The 22,179-nt window shown below is 44.8% G+C and overlaps 3 protein-coding genes across 6 annotated transcripts in view; 1 reads left to right on the forward strand and 2 right to left on the reverse strand.

Annotated features, from left to right (window-relative positions):
- The window catches only part of cep83 (centrosomal protein 83), a 9,820-nt gene extending 7,073 nt beyond the window's left edge, over nt 1–2,747 (reverse strand). For 2 of the 3 annotated variants that reach the window (XM_037981242.1, XM_017438575.2), the window contains exons 1-4: nt 2,680–2,747; nt 1,537–1,746; nt 1,315–1,465; nt 1,144–1,236 (exon numbers count right to left, since the gene is read on the reverse strand). In XM_037981242.1, the coding sequence (XP_037837170.1) occupies nt 1,144–1,236; nt 1,315–1,465; nt 1,537–1,736 (444 nt within the window). In that variant the 5' untranslated portion in view covers nt 1,737–1,746; nt 2,680–2,747. The remainder of the gene's footprint in view (nt 1–1,143; nt 1,237–1,314; nt 1,466–1,536; nt 1,747–2,679) is intronic. The other variant, XM_025002078.1, reaches the window with a different exon arrangement.
- A 1,460-nt stretch (nt 2,748–4,207) lies between these two features.
- hcfc2 (host cell factor C2) lies at nt 4,208–13,541 on the reverse strand. 2 transcript variants are annotated; one of them, XM_017438572.3, is made up of 20 exons: nt 13,402–13,541; nt 13,082–13,127; nt 12,494–12,588; nt 11,330–11,999; nt 10,597–10,745; nt 8,918–9,078; nt 8,582–8,784; nt 8,415–8,499; nt 8,239–8,342; nt 7,926–8,156; nt 7,660–7,848; nt 7,495–7,559; nt 7,069–7,177; nt 6,944–6,997; nt 6,816–6,865; nt 6,635–6,745; nt 6,376–6,561; nt 5,067–5,364; nt 4,379–4,451; nt 4,208–4,293 (listed from the first exon to the last, which is right to left on the reverse strand). In XM_017438572.3, the coding sequence occupies exons 4-20, from the start codon at nt 11,493–11,495 to the stop codon at nt 4,284–4,286; spliced, it is 2,244 nt and encodes a 747-aa protein (XP_017294061.1). In that variant the 5' UTR covers nt 11,496–11,999; nt 12,494–12,588; nt 13,082–13,127; nt 13,402–13,541; the 3' UTR covers nt 4,208–4,283. The 2 variants fall into 2 exon arrangements, with proteins under 2 accessions (XP_017294061.1, XP_024857845.1); XM_025002077.2 differs by having other exon boundaries at nt 13,396–13,537.
- On the forward strand, nt 13,487–22,176 carry elk3 (ETS transcription factor ELK3). The gene is made up of 5 exons (XM_017438574.3): nt 13,487–13,619; nt 16,181–16,401; nt 17,621–18,280; nt 18,970–19,092; nt 19,692–22,176. The coding sequence occupies exons 2-5, from the start codon at nt 16,195–16,197 to the stop codon at nt 19,785–19,787; spliced, it is 1,086 nt and encodes a 361-aa protein (XP_017294063.1). The 5' UTR covers nt 13,487–13,619; nt 16,181–16,194; the 3' UTR covers nt 19,788–22,176.
- The last annotated feature ends 3 nt before the right edge of the window (nt 22,177–22,179 follow it).

Raw genomic sequence — 22,179 nt, forward strand, 5'->3', positions numbered from 1 at the left:
GTAAGAAATTAGATTATTTTTTCATATTTTTCAGAGAATAACTGACAACGTACGTAATTGGGGTATATCGTGATATATATCGTTATCGTGATATAAAATTATCCATATCGGGATAGAGGATTTTTACATATCGCCCAGCACTACGGTCAACAATAAGCAGAAGAAGCTGAAGAAAAAGGAAAAACTGCAAGCAAAACCAGATGTTAGTGGCTGATAAACGGCTGTTTTTGTTTCAGACTGGGGCCGTTTCCTGTAAACCAAAATGTTTTTGCCAAAAGGAAGACTGGTCCTTTTGAAAAACAGCGTCCGTTATTAGAGTCAGATGCTCAGAGCTAACTTATCAATACGTTCGGCCAAAACTGAAGGTAAAAACAAATTCCACGAGCCGAGGCAAATTTCTATTCCTGTGAGTTTTATTGTCATCAGAAAGATGGATCTTTTTTTTTATTGGAAAGACTCCAGACTTGTTTAAAGTTACTGAAATAAATCACAGCGGCTGTCATCGACGAGTTCTCCTTTATAAATAGACGTTTAAACACAGCATTTGTTGTTAATTTGCTTAAATGAGACGTTTTATTTGACTAAAGCTACATTTTTAAACAATAAATTCTCTCAGTTTTATTCATTTATATCCATTTTTAATGTCGTCAGACACAAATGGCTCATTTATCTTCGCGTTGACTGAAATAATCTTCCTTGTTTCTGTTTTAAAGTTGAAGTTTTGGTTCCGAGACGCCGCTCAGGAGTGATAAATGAGGAAAAATACGAGCTCATACGACCAATTTAATGTTAAAAAAGTATAACAAATGTGAAATATATTATTAAACAAATGATTTAAAGCTGCTCATAGAGATATGAGTTTGTGTTTGGTGTCATTCATGCACAAATTCAAGCAACATGAGCAGGAATTATATACTAAAATTAAGAAAAACGTTTTATAAAACAGCCATCAGAGTGGGGCAGGCTGTGTAACGTTCATTATAAACCTATAAAGTCTCAAGAGGATTTAGTTAAACAATCACAGTAAATAGGTGAATTAAAACTTCACAAAATGTTGCCTCCCATCCAGTTGATGGGAAGCAACATAACTTCAATAGGTTTCTAATTAGAAAGTATTATTTATTGTATTTCTTATTTTTTTACCTCCTCGAGCTTGTTGAACCTCTCTCTGACTGGCGCCTCCATCTCCTGCTGCACCTGAGCTCGCAGTAACTCCAGCCGCTGGGGGGTCATCACCTGGTCGGATCGCACACACATAAGGAAGTTAAAAAATGGCTGTCAGATTCGTACAAACGGCCCGATCGTGAGGCTGACCTGCAGCCGAAGCTCCTCCAGCTCCCGGGTTTTGTCCAGCAGCTCTCCTCGCAGCTCCGCCAGCAGCAGCTGCAGCTTCTCCTGCTGGGACTGACGCTCGCCCAGCAGGCGCTTCAGCTCGCCCTGCGCCCGCGTGAACTCGTCCTGCAGGCTGGAGAAACGAAAAATGTCAGCGTTTTATTGTTGCTCTTGGGACGAGACCGAGCGCGGCGTGGCTGTAACCTGGTGTGCTCGGCCTTCAGGGTCTGGTAGTTGGTCCTGTGCTTTTCGGACTTGATCCGCTCGTCGATCAGCATCTTCTGCAGCTCCATCTCCGCGCCCCGCAGCCCGGCGGACAGCGCCAGCACGGCCGCAGACTTCCCCATCCTGGGTTCCAGGCCGGAGGCGAGAGGAGCCGGCTGGCCGAGCGCGGAGGAGGTCATCTCACCTGCGCTGGAGCGAACCGAGAAAGGAAATGAGACGTTGAAATCCAAGCAAAGCACTTTGTTCTCTCAGCATCCAGGGGAGAAACAGACTAAGATGTGACAAAGAAAATCTGCCTTCAAGGGCTTTTGAAGAACAATTAAAGAGCCCTGGCTTTGTTGTCAGTTACCATGGTGGTTTAAAGAGTCTCTAAACCACAATCACCTCCTGGATTCAGTCTCAAGTGATTAGTCAACGCCTGTTCCTGGTAACTGGCTGTGTTGTGGGAACTCGGCTACACTGTGTTTAGCCTCAAGTATCATCTCTTGTCCTGAGTCTAATCACAGCCTAGAGCCTTTTAAGAATAAATTAACAGTCGCAGCATAAACTGTCCGACAGTAAAATGGATAATAAGCAGCGCAGCTGAAGCCATTTGAGACAGACAAGTCACAAAACAACTGCAACTGCAGCCTTATCAGAGCGAGAACTTAACACAGAATACATACAGAGATGATAAAACACGCCGGATTCATAAAAAAATAAAAAACATCAAATTGTTGCTCCTGGTTGATTTTGAATGTCGCGCGTCTCGACGCAGAATGCTAACAGTTAGCCCACAAGCCGTTTATTCACACGCAAAAAGCTTCTATTTTTTATTCAAATACAGGGAATTAATGTTAAACTGTTAAACCCTTAAACCACCCTCCGGTGGTTTAATATAATAAGCATAACTCAGATATTTTACGTCCAAAGTGGCGAACCAAACATTTCCGTACAGGCTAATATTAGCTTGGACATGCTAACTAGCTTTAGCATGCTAATATGACGTACGGTATTATTATTTTATGTATTTTTTTGTATTTTGTTTTTGCAAACATAATGCAAAACCCGTGTCGCAACGTTAATGTAAACACTTGGTTTTCTTTACAAGCTTGAGCTGAAAGGAAACAAAACAAAACTTGCCTCCAGTACTATCAACTCCGCTGCTTCCTCTTCGGTCTGCTAGCTCGTTAACCAGTAAAACTACAAACCGAGGAATTCTGGGAAATGTTTCCCAGCGTCCTTTTTGTCTCTTAAAGGAACAGCGTCACACATCGCGCTTAGGTCCTTTTGCTCATCACGTTTAATTCTAACATTGTCTAAATTTCTTTATATATAAATATAAATATTATACACTGATTTTAGTCCAGGTGAATGTTCTTGAAGCACTGAAGCTTTTAAGCTAATCGTGTTGAAAACAGGAGATTTATTTTGACGAGGCTTCAAAGCGCCCCCTGCTGTTTGACACAAAAATTCAACATTTTTCACAATTAAAGAGTTTAAATCTGTTTTCATGTTGGTTTTTAAGGAATTAGAACTCAACTATATTGGGTTTTTTTGTAATAACAAGGATAAAAATTAAACAATGAAATTATGAATAATAACAGGTGAATTAAAATTTAAAACACTAAAAAGCGGCACAAGCTTGTTATTCTGACTCCTTTTAAACTGAGATATCTGGGATATAACAGGAAAAGCATCCTAAATACTTGCTTTAACATGCAATTCTTAGGTTAAAATTAAACATGTGTAAACAATAGAGATGCATATCAAACTAAAACTCTTCATTTTTGTCATATTTAAGGTTGTAAAGTAACTCCAGCCGCTGGGGGGTCATCACCTGGTCGGATAGCACACACATAAGGACGTAAGCGACGTTTGGGACATAATTTCAGTCTGTAACAGGATCCTGAACACCAAGCAGAGGTTTAATTTATATTCAGCACGCTCTCTTTGGTTTCTGCTTTAATCTGCAGAATGAAAATCATGTTTACTAATGTATTCATAACAAATTCCTCTCATTATCCGCGGCTTTACTTAAAATAAGCACACGATGTTCTGGAAATTTGAACATTTAAAGATTCTCCCTGAAGTCTTTTACAGCAAACAAGAAAAAAAAACTTCAAGATGAAATAAACGGAGATGAAAACTTTATTGTTTGGTCTCAACTTTATTATCTTTTCACCTTTTGGAATAAAATGAGTCCAACTCGTGAACATTTGATTACATCAGAGTTTTTATTTTATCAACCTGAGCGCCGTTTTGCTTAAAATAAATAAAAAATATGAGAACATTCGACAGGTGAGAATTAGGATTTACTGCAGGAGAAAACTAATTAATACTGGCAGGTTTTATCTTTTATCTCTGCTAAAATGATCAGTCAGTTTGATTAAATAAACACACAGGATGCCAACTTTTTATGGAGGTAAAAAAACGTAAACAAACGCTCGCGTCGGTCCGTTGAAACGGCAAAAACCTTTCTGCAAACAGCTGCACATCGCGGCGTTTTCCTTCAGGAGAGAAGAAGAGTCCGGGTCGGACAGAAGGAACGTTTGCAGCACCGAAGAACGATTAAAAACTGAAATGTTTTAAAACCAAACAGGATAAAAAGTCTGAAGAAAGGTAGTGATTCAAACACCACATTTCCAGCCGTCTTCGTATTCTTTTTTTTAAAAAAAAGCGGTAAAAATAAATTAAGAAAACTGCAGAGGAAATGTGGCGACTTCCTGAGCGATCCACCTCCGGGTTCAGCTGGAGCTGAAACCAGAAAAAACAGGATGAGTTCAGGGGTCAGAGTGAAACCAGGTGAAGGTCAGGGGGGGCGGGGCTACGGGTGGCTCACCTGTCCGCCGCGTCCTGCTCGGCCTCGGCGCCGCTGTCCGTTTTGGACGCCGACGCTCGCAGTTTAATAGGATCTACGAAGACAAGGAGATCGAAGCGTAAAATGTAAATCTAATAAACTCATATTTATGTCGAAACTAAATAATTGGACCATTCCGTGGGAAAAAATGGGACAAGTTTGAATTTGAATATCAGTAAGAAAATAATGGACCGATTTCAGAATAATCAGGAAGACTTTGAACCTCCCATAACAACAGATCTGAGGTCAAAGGTCAAGGCTGGTTCTGGTTCTGCTCAGGAACTCTGTCTGTAAACACAGTTCACCGTGCCGTCCATAGATGCTGCTTAAAGCTCTATCAGGCAGAGAAGAAGCCAGATGTGAACAGATGTGTCTCCTCTGGACCAGAGAGGAGAACTGTTCTGAGGTCAGACTGCCTCTCTGATGGTATGAGGGTGCATTAGTCCAGGTTTTAGAACCTCAGGTCCAGATGTTTACAGACTGATGGAGATGCTGCACAGAGAACATCTGGAACATCTGCTTTAAGACGTGTTTCTGCTCCTATATGTTTATAATGTTCCACTGTCAGTAAAATATGTTTTTAGGAGATTTGTTATTTATATTTTTTACGCGGCTGTCCAACTGTTCAGGATACTGGCTGTGAATGAAGCTCCTCCCCCTCCACGCCTACCCTGGATCCAGCGGATCTGCGTCGCCGGGCCGTAGCCCTGCTCGTTCTTCGCGGCGATGCGGAAGACGACGGCCGGGCGGCAGGACGAGGAGCTGTCGATCAGGGCGTTCACCAGGTGGGCGGAGCTAACCGAGCAGGACGTCTTGGTGCCGCGGTATATCCTGATGAAGGCCATCTGACTCTGCCGGTCCGAGCTGGAGGAGCGGTTCTTCCTCACCGCCAGGTACATGGAGTACTCCAGGATCCGGCCCGACGGCGACGACGGAGGATTCCAGTTGATCTGGACCGAGTCGTTGACCTTCACAGACACCGAAGACGAACAGAGTTTATTTAAATATAAATTAATTTATCTAAATCAAACTTCAGAGTTAAACTAGTCCAGAAACAAGGAAATGACGAACAAAGAGGGAAAAAGTTTGAGGCCATTTTGATCGGAGATCTTTCCGCAGCGTTTCCTGTCTGTTAGCAAAATATCTCGCAAAGCACGGCACAGATTTTAATGAAACTCCCAAAGAGAGAGATCTCTGGATGTATGTCTACAACCGATCAACTTTCGGAGCAAATCCGAGTCAAGATGGCTGCCACAGCGGGGGAAAAAATGGATGACTGCATGAGATCTTTGCTTAAAATGTAGCTTTAACCATCGGATTCCAATGATTGAAAAACATTTTTAGTTACACGTGATCCAACATATTTTTCTGGGCTGAGTTTGTCTAATTCAGGGGTGCCCGGTCCTGGTCCTGGAGGGACACCATCCTGCAGGTTTTAGATGTTTCTCTGCTCCTCAGCTGGTCTTCAGGTTTCTGCAGAACCTGAAGACCTGCTGAGGAGCAGAGAAACACCTAAAACCTGCAGGATTGTGGACCCCTGCCATAACCTCCTCACTTTACTGTGTTGTTTTCCACAAATGGTTCGGATTAGTTGCTAAATGTGCTTAGAAGGTGCAAAATATAAGTTTAGGTTGAGGAAACTATACAATGCTACAAGTACGAGCTCGCTGCAGCTATATCCTGGTCCTGGAGGACCTCCATCCTACAGGTTTTAGGTGTTTCTCTGCTCCTCAGGTTCTCCAGAAACCTGTTCATCACTCAGTTATTTAAATCCGACGAGTCCCAGCAGAGAAACTGTGAGTTTCCTCCATCTACAGCTCAGACGGGACCGTTCTGGTAGATTTATTTTATTTATGTTGCCTAAACAAAGCGAGGAGACCAGCTTCTACCGTCACATGTAAACACAGCCATATGAGAGTTTGGGTTTTTAAACAGAAAACAACGAAATAAACGAGATCCCTGTGAATGACGAGCGTCACCTTGGCGATTTTGACCGCAGAGGGCGCTCCGGGGAAGCCGGGCTGGCAGGTTTTGAAGTCGCTGACGGGGCTGAAGTCCCCCTGGCCGAAGCAGTTCAGACCCGCGACTCTGAACCGGTACATTTGACCCGGAAGCAGGTCCTGCTTCTCCCTGCCCTGATAGTCCTGAGGGCCGGGCAGCCTCCTCTGAGGAAACGGAAGACGGAGTGAGACAAACATCCTTTTCCTTCCGACCGTCTGTAGAGTTTTATTTATTTACCTCTTTGCTCGGGGGCCTGACGGCCGACGCCACCTGGTTGCTCTCAGCAGGCAGGAAGTACTGAGTGACCTCACAGTAAAGCGTTTTAAACACGCCGACGTCAAACCAAACCTGAAGGAGAAACGACTTTAATTCAAGCGAAGCAGAACAAATGAGACACGGAATCCTGCTCGGAGCTGACCTGATCCGGACGGCCGAACGAATCTGCTGCGGCGGAGGAAGACGGCTTGTCTGTTCCGAAAAAAAATAAACATTTTAGGCTAAAAGTCTCCCTGAAGACACCGACTTCAGTGTTATTCTTCTTATCACCTGTCTGGTGCTGGACTGAGCTGCTGTTCTCCACTGACGCTTCCTGTCCAGCAGCTGCAACAAACAAACAAACTGAGCCCAGAGGACAGCGGCGAGGAAGACATTTTGAAGCCGAAGGGACTCACTGCAGCGGTTGGAGTCCTCCGGCGCTCTGCCGCCACCGTTCCCGTCCACTCGGGTTTCCCTGGAGCCGTTTGAGGATTTCACCGAGTTACTCCGCCGCTCCGAAGCCTCCTGAAAAATCAGACCAAACACAATCAGTGCTTCACTTTTTGTGTCAGCAAATACCATATTTTCTGGACTATAAGGCGAACTTAAAAGCTTTCGATTTTCTCAAAAGAACGACAAAGCAACTTATAATCCGGAGCTCCTTATATATGTAAGAAGTCGTGATGTTTTAGTCCGACTTTGAACTACAACGGCGCGGCGCTCGCAGCTTTAGGCCCCCACATACTCGGGCGGACTGAGCGTCCTCCGTGAGTGGCAAGGACTCCGGGTGGACTGTCTGCGGACGGTTGAGAAACTATTTTCAGATTTTTTTTGTTGTTTACCTGAGGTGATGTTTTCTCCTCCCGACTGGCCGTTTCTTCATGTTGAGGATGGAGCGACGGGACACCTGGGGGGAATTTCACAGCTAAAAAAAGACGCTTCTCGCCTGACTCCAAACACCTTAAACTCAGAGCGATGATCTCAGTGGACGTCTGTGCTCCTCTCACCTGCGGGACGTTTATCGTTCCCACTCGGCCCACCCGCTCCTGTGAGCTCCACAGATTTGGAGACGGGAGGAAACACCGGCTGGATCTGAAGGAGGTAGCAGTCGGCGGCCGCCAGGGGGCGCCACGCCACGTGAAGCAAGCTGATGGTGGACTTGATGAGCAGCACCGCCTCTGGAGTAGCAGGTCGGTCTGACGGCAGAGAAGCAAATCTCAGACTTTCTGTAGTTTTGTTGTGAATCCTGCAGCTGTGGCTCGGTCAGCCTCACCCGTCTCCAGGTACCACAGGTCTTTGCAGCAGACTTGGTAGTTCCAGTTCTTGCGGTAACCGTCTCGGCCGCTCCAAACGTAAAGCCTGGAGCCAACGCTGGTGGAGCAGTGTCCGGCCCTGGCTCTGGGCCAGCTGGCGTACGGATCGTCGCTCTGAGAGCCCTGGAGCTGCAGCTGGGCCTCCAGGTCGTCCTGCTGCTCGGGGCCGAGTCTCTCCCAACACATCGTGTCTGTGGCACAAAAATCAGACGGCACTTACCCGCCTGGCCTCACGACGTCACCCATTTATATCCTGACGTGAGAATTACCAACCTAAGTTCAGTACATTTAAGGAGTTGGTGCACATCCATTCAGTTTCCAACGAAACGTGTTTCTCCGACTCTGGAACGGGAATCCAGCCTCCAAAAACATACATCCTGCAGACAGACACAGGATTCAGACTCTGACCTCAGCGGATGATGCAGTGATTTGCTCTTTAAACCAAGTACTTGTTTCCGATGACGTTGGCGGAGTGAAGACTTCTGGGAAGAGGAGCGGGGCCTCTCGTTACCGGCGTCGACCAAACCATAGAGTCTGACAGAAAGAAGAAGAAACAAAACCAAAGATTAATGAAGTCAGAATAACAAAATAAAGCGTTAAATAACGAAGGCCGTACTGAGATCCAGCTGCCAGAAGTCGTTTAACCGACATCCTCGCATCCCTCCAAAGATGTAAAGCTTCGAGGAGCTGAGACCCGTGTAGACCACGGCGGTGTGGGACTCTCGGGGACAGGGACCGTCTCCTTTCGTCTCCGGGACGTTCCAGCCTTTCACCCCCGTCAGCGCCTGCAGCTCCAGCTCATACAGGTCCCCGAGGTACCTAAAGATCCCCCAAAAATAAAAACCAGGCAGCCAAAATCCACAAATCGAAGAGAGAGTTCAGCCTTTTTACTGTTCAAAATAAAATAAATATCATATGTCGTGTTTTCTGCGCTGCAGGACTTCCACGGTACCTCGGCACGTTCCCGTTGGAGTCCTCGCTGTCGTTGGCCAGCCCTCCGAACAGGAAACACTTGTTACCCAGAAGAGTGAAGCTGTGGCCGATCCGCGGACACGGAAGCGAGCCGTTTCTGGGCGCTCGCGGCTTCAGCTTCTTCCACAGCCACCGAGTGGCCTGAAGAACAAAAAACAAAAAAATAGATTAGGGCTGTGAAATTTATCGAATTTGCAAGTTTTGATTTAAACTTTTCTCTCCAAACAATCACAAAATCAGTGATCAGACTAAAGAAAACATTCTGCCATGTGCATGCATGACATTTTGAAGATGTTCCCGTTTAATTATCCAACATGTTTCAGCTGTTGCAGTTTCAGGGACAGTTCCTCTGGACTGGCAAACCGGGATGGTCTTAATTTCTAATTAAAGTCTTTTCAGGGGCGCTGGAGAAGAGAGTCCAGCTGATGGTCGAACCTCAGATTCAGGAGGAACAATTCGGGTTCCGTCCCGGCTGTGGAACACTGGATCAGCTCTTTACCCTCCTTAGAGTCCTTGAGGAGCCTGGGAGTTTGCTCAGCCGGTCTACATGTGTTTTATGGACTTGGAGAAGGCATTTGCCGTGAGTGAGGGGGTTCTCCGTGAGGACAGGATTGGAGGTCCGTTACTGTGAGAACCTGGTCCGAACTGCCGGCAGGAAGTCGGACCTCTTCAGGGTGAGAGTCGGACTCCACCAGGGCTGCCTGTTGTCACCGATTCTGTTCAGGACTTTTATGGACGGAGTTTCTCAGCGCAGCCATGGGGAAGGATGGGTTCCATCTCTGATATTTGAGATAATGTGGTTCTGCTGGCGTCATCGGGTCGTGATCTCCAGCTCTCACTGGAGCGGTTCTCAGCCGGGATGAGGATCAGCACCTCCAAATCTGAGGCCGTGGTCCTCCGTCGGAGAAGGGCGGACTGATCTCTCCGGGTTGGGAGTGAGGTGCTGCCTCAACTGGAGGAGTTTAAGTATCTTGGAGTTTTCTTCATGCGTGAAGGAAGATACGGATCAGTGCAGCTTCCACGGTATCTGTACCGGTCCGTTGTGATGAAGAGGGAGCTGAGCTGCAAGGTGGAGCTCTCCATTTACAGTCGGTCTATCTTTGTGAACTTTGGGTAGTGTCTGAAAGAATCAGATCTTGAATACAGGCGTTGGAAATGAGTTTTCTCCTCAGGGCAGCTGGGCTCTCCTTTAGAGGCAGGGTGAGAAGTTGGGTTCTCCAGGAGGGACTCTGAGAAGAGCCGCTGCTCCTCCACATTGAGAGGAGCCAGTTGAGGTGGTTCAGGCATCTGGTACGGTATGACCAGCTGGAAGGAGACTCCGGGGAAGACCCAGGACACGATGGAGAGACTTTGTCTCTCGACTGGCCTGGAGAGACGTAATCTGGGCTTTTCTGTTCAAGCTGCTGCCCCTGCGACCCGACTTAGGAACAAGCAGCCGATAACGGATGGATGTTTTAGGTGAGGACATGTTGTTACATCATAACCCATGAGGTTTAGACAAATAAAAACAAAACTTGTGGTAAACCAGATTTCCCAGGCCCCTGCAGTATAATGCATGAAACAGTAAATACTACGTGATTCTGATCCAGCAGCCGTGAACTTGATTTGAACAGAACCGTTCTCGGCAGCTTCAGCGCTCAGGACGAAGACGCGTTTCACCTGAAGCTCGTAGAGGCTGTTGGTGTATTTCCCATACTCCACCATGCCGCCGAAGACCAGGATCCTGGTCCCTTCGCAGACGAAGCCGTGAGCGGCGCAGCCTGGTGGGATGTCACCCCTCACCGCCGGAAGAAACCACTGCCTTGAAACTGCGAAACCAAGCAGATGTCAGATGTTTGCTTCAGGAAAAACCTCAATGTGTGGAAGCATGAGGATCTGAGTTAACGTAAATCACTTTAAAAGGCTAAGATCACACTGAAATATGCTAAAAAAAAACACTTATTCTGCTGTGTAGCTGCAAACAAAATGAGATAAAACCACAAATAAAAAGCCAGCACTTTATATTTTAACGTCACAATAAGTTAAACTAACTTTATTAGCAAGATCTGCAACACTTGCACACATTTTTACTGTTTCGTGAATAGGTTTTGCATCTTATAGGAGTAAAGTTTGTTTAAAATGTTGCTAGACTTTTCTGTAATAGTTTCTGTGTTTATTAGTGAGCTAGCTGCTAGTAACTTTTGCTAATAAAATTAAAAAACGACTTAGGAACGTAAAATTAGGAAGCCCAATGCTTACTTTTTAAAACCACACACTTAACAAATATTTACGTATTTTCTTATTTTCAAAAAAACCCACTAAAGCATGAAATAAACTATCCTGGTCACGCTGGAAGATGCTAAAAACATTAGCCGCTAACCGGCTAGTTAGCGCGAAGCTAGCGTTAGCTTACCGGTGTTGTAAACATGGAGGTCCTCCGCTATCCCTTCGTTTCCGCCGCCGAAAACAATGATAAGTTCGCGGATTGCAGCCGCTCGGTGTCCGTGTCTGGACCGCGGAGTCACTCCGGTAACGGAAGGAACTTTTCTCCATTGCGGCTCCTCGACGCCGTCGCTCATTTTTGTTAAAGGAGCCCAAACTTTCGCGCTTCCGACGTCATTGATGGGCGGGGCCTGGGAGGAACCGGGACCAGAGAGGGGAGAAAAAACGAAGATGTCTCACTTTGGTAGATTTCTGTTTTACCTATTGAAGAGGAGTAGCACCAAATTGATGTTTTTTTTCTTTTTTTTTTTCAAGATTCTGACTTTATTCCCAGAACTGCTGGTCATGCTGTTTGTCTCTCCCCTTCTATCTTATTTTATTTTGGTTTCCCACAGTTACAGTGATGTGTTTATGGCAGTGGGTGTCCTGAGATGAAACCCAGCCAGAAACATGTTGCACATTTCATATATATCAGGACCGGGTGCTGTGAGGAAAAACATGCTCAGCAGGTGAAAGTTAGGCTCTTGTATTGTAGAGTCCTGGCTCTGCAGACGTCACATCTGTCCAACAGCTGGGGACATTCCTGTTTCCTGATGGCCTGATGCGAGCGTCCAGACTTGGACAGAGTCCTCCAGTTCATCCTGTTCCAGAAAACAGACAAACAGGACAGAGAATGCAGAGATGTTAACTTAAATAAAGCAGTAAACTGTGGCATTAACTAAAGTATTTTTCATATTCATAATTCTCAGACATTATATTAAATTTCCTGAATTCTTTTCTGCTGTCTGTACGTCTGTCTCTGCTTCTCTTTAAAGAAAGGGCAAGGCAAGAACAGGGTAATATTTGCATAAACACATTATACTTTGTTTTCTCCCTCACACGTGGCTCTGTACATCCTATGTCACACGAGAAATGTTTATACAGTAAAGTACCATACTTATATAACGCCTTTCTAGCCAACCAGGCCACTCAAAGCTCTTTAAAACACAATCTGTGCCTCATTTTCCCATCCAGACACATCCATACACCCTCTAAAATCTGAATAAATCACTCTACGGAGTCTAATCAGTGCTTCAGATTACATTCATACACCGATGGGGCACAGCAGAGGCAGTGAATGGGTTTAATGTCTTACCCAGGGACACTTCAACACATGGCATGCTGCTGGAATCAAACCTCCAACTGCCTCACTGCAGGAAAACCACCCTAACCGCTGATCCACAGCCGCTCCTAAAGAGAGACAAACAGTATGACCCCCCTCAAATTGCTGATAAATGTATCTTAAAATAAAAATCTGTGACCTTCGACGTGCGTTTTTGTACAGAAACAGCCAAAGAGACAAATACCGTTCGTTCATATTTGTTTTTCTACACAGACTACAGCCAACATTGAGCTTTCACCTGATTCAGTATTTGTTTACATTTAATGCATACCCGCATTTCAGAATTACAAATCGGTATATCTGGAAAACTACAGGAGTAAACTCCTTCAAACGGCACCAGTTCATGTAGCTCAGGATTCACCTTTTTTCTGTTTGTTTTCATATTTTCCAATGAATACTTTTACCAAAATGTGTATTTCTCCTTAAAGAATCAACTCAGCACAATGTTTTTATCTTTATTTTTAATGGTTTACAGTCCTTTGAACACAGCAGCAAACTTAGACTTTAACATGCTGATGTGATCAAAATGAAATCAATAATTGGGTAACAATTTTGACTTACCGGAAGGTTTAGTCTGTGTGTGTGTGTGCAGAAACAGGAACACCTCCTGGTGAGCAGGAAGAGAGTGACGTCAGTTGTCAGTTGGCTCTGAGCACTGTGTGTGTGTGTGTGTGTGTGTGTGTGTGTGTTGAGGAGGAGGGGTGCAGAATCTGGTTGTGTGCTGTTCAGTGAAAGTGTGTGTGCGTCTGTGGTCCCCTGGTGTGTGTGTGTGTGTGTGTGTGTGTGTGTGTGTGGGTGTGTGAGAGAGAGCGTGGTCAAAGGGGTGTGTTTATGGGAAGTAGAGATTTTGTGTGCTTGTGTGTGTGTGTGTTTACACAGACGGGAATACTGCTCCAGAGGAAGTGCGCCCGTTCTCCGTCTGCGCGTCCCGACTTCCTGCTCTGAGGCAGGAGAGAGAAAAAGCTGCGGATCCGCTTTCAGTCCGCGGGGCAGCAGCAGCATGGATCCCCAACACAACACACACACACCAGTTTAAGAGCCAAACTCGCAGAAGGCGCGCGGACAGACGCACAGAGGAGCAGCGGCCGTCCACAGCTCGGTAGGTGCCATGTTTCCTTCCGTCTCCAACTCTCCGAACTTAGGCTGTAACTTGCAAAAAAAAAAAAATAAAAGTCCTAAAACGATTTGTCATCAACTAATACTGTATCATAACCGCCCCCAAACGGTCAACTAAAGATTCTCAACTTAAAAAGTGCATCCAAGCCGCGCGTAAATGGTTAAACCTGTGCGTAAAAATGAGTGAAAGCTGCGCGTAAAGGCGTCAAAGCGCTCCCACTTTCAAGCAAATAAAAAGGAGATTTTAAAAGTTACTTTGTATTTAAAGATAGAAAGAAAAAGAAAATCAGGTTAGTGTACCAAGGAGGGGTGAAAAAATCAGCCGTGGCTCCTTTAAAACCTTGTAGTAGACTTTCTGGTTTGTCTGGACCTCGCAGACTAATTGCCATGCGCTTCCGGATTGAAGCTGGCAGCAGACAACATCTTGAAAATGAGTCACTGACTGGTGGAAAACAAAGAAACATTTGAGTTCCAGCAGAACCCCTGCTCCCTCTTCACACACACACACACACACACACAGGGGCAAATTTTCCAGAAAAAAAAGGGGGTAACCAGAGCAGAGGAAATGGATGGAAACTTGTGCGGCTTTTGGTTGGGTGTTTTTCAGCTGGACTGAGGAGAAAATAAAAGACAGATATGATCAAATCTTGAAGAAGTGGTGTTTTATTTTGACTAGTTAGGCACCATAAAGACAAAAAGTGCTCACAGTGACAGGAAAAAACAGAAAACTAATCCAGACTGCTTTAAATTTCATGGCTGACTAAAGAAAACTCCCTTTTTAAACCAAAAACTTAGAGACAGAAGAGAGTCTTACACCAGGACATACAGTAGATGTGTGTGTGTGTGTGTGTGTGCCCTTAAGAAAGAAACAACCTTCCACATCTGTTGGGTGTTAACAGATCTTTATCCAAATAAAAAAGCAGAATGTGTACATATGTTACCGGTGCTTCCCACTGACAGGAAGTCCTGGAGAGCCTCTCACCGGGAATGACGCCCCTGAAGCTGAATGACAGGAAGTCCTCCTTTAGACAGACAGACATCAGTACAGTTCCTCCATCACCTCACACACACACACACACACAGGAAATAGGAAGTGAGAGCACAGTTAGTTGTGTACTTGTGATGATGGGTCATTGTTTGCACTTTCCCCCTTTAAGGTTTCCTCGCAGACAGACAGAAAAACACATTTTAGTACATTTAAACTTTAAGTTCAGTCATTCCTGATCTGCATGTCGTTGCTGTTTTAAAAGTCGCACACAGGAACAGACGAGCAGCCGGCGGTTTCCAGGTGAACACGTCAGTTAGGGTCGCGCTTGTCTTGGCAGAGGGGTCACTAACCACATCCTGCTTTGTCGCCATGGAAACATCTGAAAGTCATTCAGCGTCTGGTTGTCTGTCTTTGTCCCACACGATCTGCAACCCTACGTGTGCGTATGAATATGTGTGTGTGTGTGTGTGTGTGTGTGTGTGTGTGCGAGGGGGAGAAAAAAAACCAACAACCCAACTTTATTATTACAACCGTAGTTCTGAAACAGTTGGGACGTTTAAAACGAAAATAAAAAGAGAACACAATGATTTGCAAATCTCATAATTCACAACCAAACATAACTGATACATCTGAGAAACTGTAACATTTAAAAAAGAAAGAAATCGGCCATTTTGACGTTTAAGGCAGCAACACATCTCAAAAACATTACGACGGGGGCAACGAAAGGCTGTAGAAGTAAGTGGGTTCATTAGGAACGGGTCAGGAAGGAGTGGAGATAAAAAAGTAAAGATGGGCAGAGGTTCTCCAGGCTGACAGGTTCTGGTTCTGGTTCTGCTCAGGAACACTGTCTGTAAACACAGTTCACCGTGCCGTCCACAGATGCTGCTTAAAGCTCTATCAGGCAGAGAAGAAGCCAGATGTGAACAGATGTGTCTCCTCTGGACCAAAGAGGAGAACTGTTCTGAGGTCAGCCTGCCTCTCTGATGGTATGGGGGTGCATTAGTCCAGTTCTCCTCAGGTGCAGATGTTTACAGACTGATGGGAGAAGAAGTGGAGATGCATCATAGTGGTAAACGTGGTCCTGTCCCAGTTCGGTCTTTTATGAGACTTTTTGGTGCCTTCAAATTCAAAATACCTTTTTTTTTCTGCAAAAAATGATAGAATTTCTTAGTTTCAACATTTGCATTTTGTTTGCTGTTTCATTGTGAATAAAATATGTTTTTTATGAGATCATCAAATCACTGCATTATCTTCTTATTTACACACTGTCCCAACTTTTTCAGATTTTAGATTGTTTTTTTGCATGTTAAAGCAAAATGAAACACAGGTTAGCATGAGGAGCTTTACTCGGGAGATGATCATGTATTTACAGTTTGTGCAGGAAGCAGCAACAACCTCGTGTCCCGACATGCAGCCATGTTGGGGCATGCCGTGTGCAGCTGTAAGCAGTTCAATAAACACGAGCATTACCAGCAAAATGGAGCAAATCTGACTTCAGGTCAGTGGTTTGTTGTTGCCGGGAATCATTTTTCCCCCTCCCTGATTCTCCGCTGCAGATTGTCGTGCCGTCATGGAGAGCTCCATCACGCTCTGGCAGTTCCTGCTGCAGCTGCTGCTCGACCAAAGCCACAAACACCTCATCTGCTGGACGTCCAATGACGGCGAGTTCAAGCTGCTCAAGTCCGAGGAGGTGGCCAAGCTGTGGGGGCTGCGCAAGAACAAGACCAACATGAACTACGACAAGCTGAGCAGGGCGCTGCGCTACTACTACGACAAAGTACGCAGAGTATCCAGAAGATGACAACTTCATCTTTCTGTCACACCAACCCTCTGATACAGAAGATAAATCTGTTTGTACCTTTCAATAATGAACGTAAACTCCACAAGTAAATAACTTGAAACTAAATAAAATAATAAGAATTTTAAAAATTTAAAATCAACTAATAAAAAATCAGTCGTTGCTTTTGAATTTTGGTTTAACAGAATTTATTTTACAAACTAATGAAACTGACAAAAAGTATGTTTCTCCTAGAACCCCCCCCACCCACCCCACAGGGATTGTCTTCAGTCCTGGAATCAGTCAGGCTGCCTGTTTAAAGGTTGGCAGGTAGTCACAGGGCTGTTTGGGATCATGGTGTGTACCACAGTGAACATGGAGGACACACAGCTGAGGACAGAGAAAGAAACTGAGCAGTAGGTTGAAGGTAAAGACTAGAAGACCGTCTCCAAGCAGCTGGATGTCCCTGAGACTTCAGAAGCATACTTGCCAACCGTCCTGCATTTAGCCCCGCCCTGTCCCTTGTCCCGCATCACCCTGTGCGGGACAGCCAAAAGCCCCGCATTTGGTCCTCACACAGCCTTTTTGTCACTTTAACGCTACATTTAGCGAGTTTTCAGATCCCTCTAGCATTTTTTAAAGCGACTAGCGACAAATCTGGTGACTTTGGCGGCTAAATGTGAGAAAGCACTCATTCTGCAGCGTGCCGTAAGCCCCGCCCACTTCCCCAAGCACTGACAGCTGTCAATCTCCCAGCAGAGAGGAGACCCGCTCATCTGATGACAGAGAGCTAAAGATGGAGAGGCAGAAAGATAAAGATGGAGGCAGGAAGTGGTTGAAAGACAGCAGGAAGTTCTGTCTGAGCATCAAGAGGAGGCCTGGAAATGTTCAGGCTACGTTGTCCCACATGGACATTCCCAAATGTTGGCAAGTATGCAGAAGGTTAAGGTCCACAGGACCGGAGACAACCTCCCTGGACGTGTCCACAAGAGGACAGCTGAGGAGACGGATCATATGAACGATAACCAAAGAGATCAGAGGTGAACTCAAGGGTCAAAGGTCATCAGTGTCAGATCACATCATCTGACTAAGTTTGGTTTTCTCCGTTTTGGAGTTTACGGTTTCTTTTTCAGATTATTTCAGGGACGTTTATGGGTGTTTTGTAAAGGTACAAATTAATTTATACACGTCTTTAAGTCTCTTTTTATTCTTTCTGCAGAACATCATCAAGAAGGTGATCGGCCAAAAGTTTGTCTACAAGTTTGTGTCGTTCCCGGACATCCTGAAGATGGACCCGGCGGCGGTGGAGTCGGGTCGCAGCGGAGAGGAGACTGGAGGCCAGACGTCAGAACCCGAAGCTGAAGATGAGGACGGGGTTGACAGAACGCAGTACCTCCGCTCCGGCCTGTACTCCTCTTTCATTATGAGCTCCTTAGATCGGCACCGGCCAATCAAAACAGAACTCCGATCCGATCGCCACGACGACAGCTCCTCTGTCATCCGATTTGTCGCCAACGGCGGCCACTCCTCGGTTTCGTCCACGCCACCTCCATCAACTGAGAGCTCCGCGCAGTCTTCCTCGCTGCCGCGGAGCCCCGCCCGCCGGTGGGCGAAGGGGCGGAGCCAGAGTTCAGACGCCGAAGAGTCCAGCTCTCAGCCTTTGAACTTGTCGTACGGTCAGAGGGAGAAGCTGCAGAGCTCAGCGCCGGCAGAGAGGAGGGCGTTGACCAACGGTGCGCCTTCAAAGGGCAGAAAACCCAAAGGCTTGGAGATCTCCGCCTCCTCGCTGCTCCTGACAGGAAGTGACCTCGTCTCCATTGCCCTCAACAGCCCGGCGCTCCCCTCTGGCTCCCTCACGTCTGCCTTTTTCACCGCACAGGTACGACCCTTACACCACCGAACCCCCACAATAAGGAGATATTTGTTATGCAGAAAGTCAGACAGGGAGGGAGGAAGTGTTTAAGTGGACCCTTATGTTCCCGACGCTCCTGATTCACTGGCAGCAACTCGCTGACCAAACCAGGACCGTCTGACTCCATTCAGGCATTCAGCCGCCGTTCTGATCTCACGCCGCTGAGCATTAATCACCACAAACGAGAAGAACAAGTTGGCCGAAGTCGTTGCTAATCTGATTTAGGATCATTTTCCAGCGAACACATTCCTCATCCTTGTTAATTTGGATTCAAGTGAAGATAAAAGTGCCTGGAGGCCAACCTGAGAGGAAGTCCGGCGTGCTCGCTGCTCTCCGGAGGCCCGGTTCAGCAGGTTCTGTTCGTGATGTGACGCTGATGAAGCCGATCAGAGTCAAAGGCAACGTCCTGCTTGGTTTTAGGGCTTTTTAGGAAAGAAATTAGCTCAAACAGTGTTCATAGTCGGCACTTTAAGGTCTACGGGGACCAGGACACATGATTTTTGCATCACCAACCTTAATTTGAGTAAATTTATCGACGTAGCAACCAGAAACCTGCAGTTTTTAGTTCCTGGTTGTTGATAAACTGCCAGAATAAACAACCATTTGAATTATACATCTTCTGATATTGACTTCATTTATTTGCTTGGTCTTCTCAGACTCCATCTGGTCTGCTACTCGCTCCGAGTCCTCTCCTCTCAAACATCCACTTCTGGTCCAACCTGAGTCCAGCTGGACCTCTGAGTCCCACCCAACTGCAAAACCACGCTCAGCTTTTCCAGGTAACGCCCATCATGTATCTGTACTGTCCTTGTTCAAATGTATTCACCCCCTTTGCTCTGAGGCACCAAACCTTTAAAAAACAACAGTTAGTTCAATAAGAGCCGCCTGTGTTGGATGTGGGTGGCCACGTGCCCGGGGAAGACCAGAACTGAACCGAGAACGTCACGATATCTGGTTCAAACCCAACCCTGATCGAGCCGAGAACACCATCCCCACGGTGAAGCACGGCGGTGGCAGCATCACGCTATGGGAATGTTTTTAATCAGTAGAAACTGGGAAACTGGTCAGAGTTCAAGGAAATGTGTTTGGAGCAAAATAGAAAGACGCTTTTGGAGATTTGAGACTTGGACTGAGGTCCATCTTCCATCAGGACAATGAAGCAACACTCCACCGGTTTAAGAACCAATTAAATGTCCAGAAATGATCCAATGGAAGCCCAGACTTAAGAATCTCTAATTTTATTTAAAGAGTGTTTACTCCAAGAAGCAACCAATCCAATTTTAAGGACACAGTCCTAAAAGAGTTTAACATTTCCTGATTTTCCGTATAACATTTCTGGTTTGTCTTTTATTTTTCTTTCTGCTCGTGTCCCCCGCAGTTCCCCACACTGATGAACAGACCCATCCCCGTACCCATACCCAGCGCAGATGCTCCGTCTTCTCTGCTGCTGTCCTCCACGTCCCACAAGTCCTGATGCCAGCCTCAGCTCCCTGAGCAAACTGGACGAAGAATGTGCAGAGGAGGTGTCCGGATCACTTCAAACCAAAAGGGGCCAAAGAAACAATCACTGAACTCGAGCAGATTTGGACTCTTTAAGTTTGATCCGAGATCTTTCCTCCAGAAGACGGAGCTTCAGTCTGAATCTTTGCTCTCCAAGAAGAATAAGGATCATTTATTTCAGGGTTATCCTGGAGGTCTGACCTCATTGTTTCCTTTTATAACTCATCTCAGTTCAATTAATCTAAGCTTCAGTCACAAAAAAAAAAATCCTGCTTGTATAAACTTGCTGCTTCGCTGCCGTGACTAATCCGAGAATCCACACATCTGACTCAGACAAAAGGAGATCTGGGGAAATCCTCGACAGCATTTGGAAAATATCAAAGGTTCACTGAGCCAGAAGAGTTTACTAATGTGATCAAGAATTGTGGAAACTCCCTTTAACCTAATAGAACAAGATGCCAAGAACCAGAAAACCTGTTCGGGCAAAAAGAGCCAAGAAATTACCATCAGCAAAACTTCCTTTAAACCAAAAATAAATATTTTTTTCAGCTATATATATTTTTTTGTAGCACAAATTGAGCTTTGTGGACAAGTTTTCATCTTACATAAAATAAATTCTTAATACTAGCATACATGAGATTGCTAATGGTGCTGGTAGGTCAGTTGAGTAGCTTTTGAACAACAAAATGGCCGTTTCCCGCCACTTTGAGGCTTCAAGCCAAGCTAAGCTAACTGGTTTAAACTTCATATTCATGACAAATATGATTTCTTTTTTAATATTTCAAAGAAAGAACCTAAACTTGTTCATATTTGGGACCAGAACTGGATAAATAGAAGCTATGAAAACATTTTGTGTAGAAAAAGAAGACATCCCTTTTCCCGCTCTTTTTAGCCAACACAATTGTCTGATTGTGAAGAATTTCACCTTTCTGAATGTTGTAGATCTCAGGATTAATGTTTTAAGTATCAACATTTGTCTTTAAGAAGACCACAGCGAACTCCTAGCAATGTGTCTGCTAGCCAGATGATTCAAATGTAACAAACATCTTTTTTCCCGCTTTTATTTCTGTTTTTTCTTTTTGTGATAAAGCACTGTAATTTTAAAAGTGAGGTTTGGACATTTTGAAGTTGGGTTCTGTGGAAAGGTTAAGGACAAATAATACCTTACCTGCTGTGAATAGCTCTTTGAACGACTTTAGTTTGGCGAAAGTTTCATTTTGACCAGATTGACAAGCTAACAGCTTACAGTTAGCCTGAGCTGTGCCAAGACCAAAGTGGTTTGCAGATGTCTTAAAATGACTAAAATATCAAAAGATTTTATATCAGTTTATGCAAATGCTACTTTATGAGCCTTTATAGACCCATCAGGTATTGGTATAGAATTCAATGGTTAGCAAATAGTGCAAATAGCAGCGGAAGTTAGCTGTAGCACTTTTAGTTTAGTTCTGACTGGAGCACAAAATGTAGCTTTCTTGATAATTTTTCATGTTGCATAAGGAAAATTCTTAATACTAAAACATACAAGATTGCTAGAGGTGCTTGTACGTCAGCTGAGTAGCTTTCGTACAACAAAATGGCTGCTTCCCGCCACTTTGAGGCTTCGAGCTAAGCTAACTGGTTTCGACTTCATATTTCTGACAAATATGAGTTTTATATTTCAAACTGGAATATCGTAATCTGCTGGATTAGCCGTAGAAAGTGAAACTGACGGTGGTGTCAAGGTTTATAAAATAAAGTTTGCACGAGCTGTGAAACTTTGACGAGTTGTTTTAAGACGACAGCAACTCGTTAGGACAAGCAGTTAGCTCGTCAAAATGCTTTGCGTCAACTACTTCCAAAGCAGATTACTTTTTTTTATTATTGGTTCACGTTGCGACTATTTTAGAAGCATTTCCAGCACCATTAGTTTTGCTTTTAGCAGAGATATTATGATATTCCTGCAGGAAGTGTTTGCAAATATGTAAATTACAATTTAATGCAAGATTAACAGTGGTGTAAAAATGTCTAAAACAGTGTTTGAATGAGCAGCTGTAAAATTTTGGAGATTGGAGACGTTTTAAGACAGAAGCTTAATCTGATTGGACTAGCCATTAGCTCATCAATCCTCTCCTATCCCCTACTTCAAAATGTCTGAACTATCCCTTTAAGGCATTTATCAGCTGTTTCTTCTATAATGTAAGATTTTTGTAAATGTGTTAAAAGCTTTAATATACAATCCAGGTCAAAAATGGACAATTTAGTTGTTCCGTTGTTGTAAAAATGACTCCTGGTTATTTTTCTATATACAAAAAAAAAAAAGAAAGAAACTGTCGGCGACTTCTTTTTGTGGCGATTTTTAAAATAAATGCTTTTTTTTTGTTTGTTTT

This window comes from Kryptolebias marmoratus, linkage group LG18, assembly GCF_001649575.2.
Source record: "Kryptolebias marmoratus isolate JLee-2015 linkage group LG18, ASM164957v2, whole genome shotgun sequence".
Taxonomy (NCBI): domain Eukaryota; kingdom Metazoa; phylum Chordata; class Actinopteri; order Cyprinodontiformes; family Rivulidae; genus Kryptolebias; species Kryptolebias marmoratus.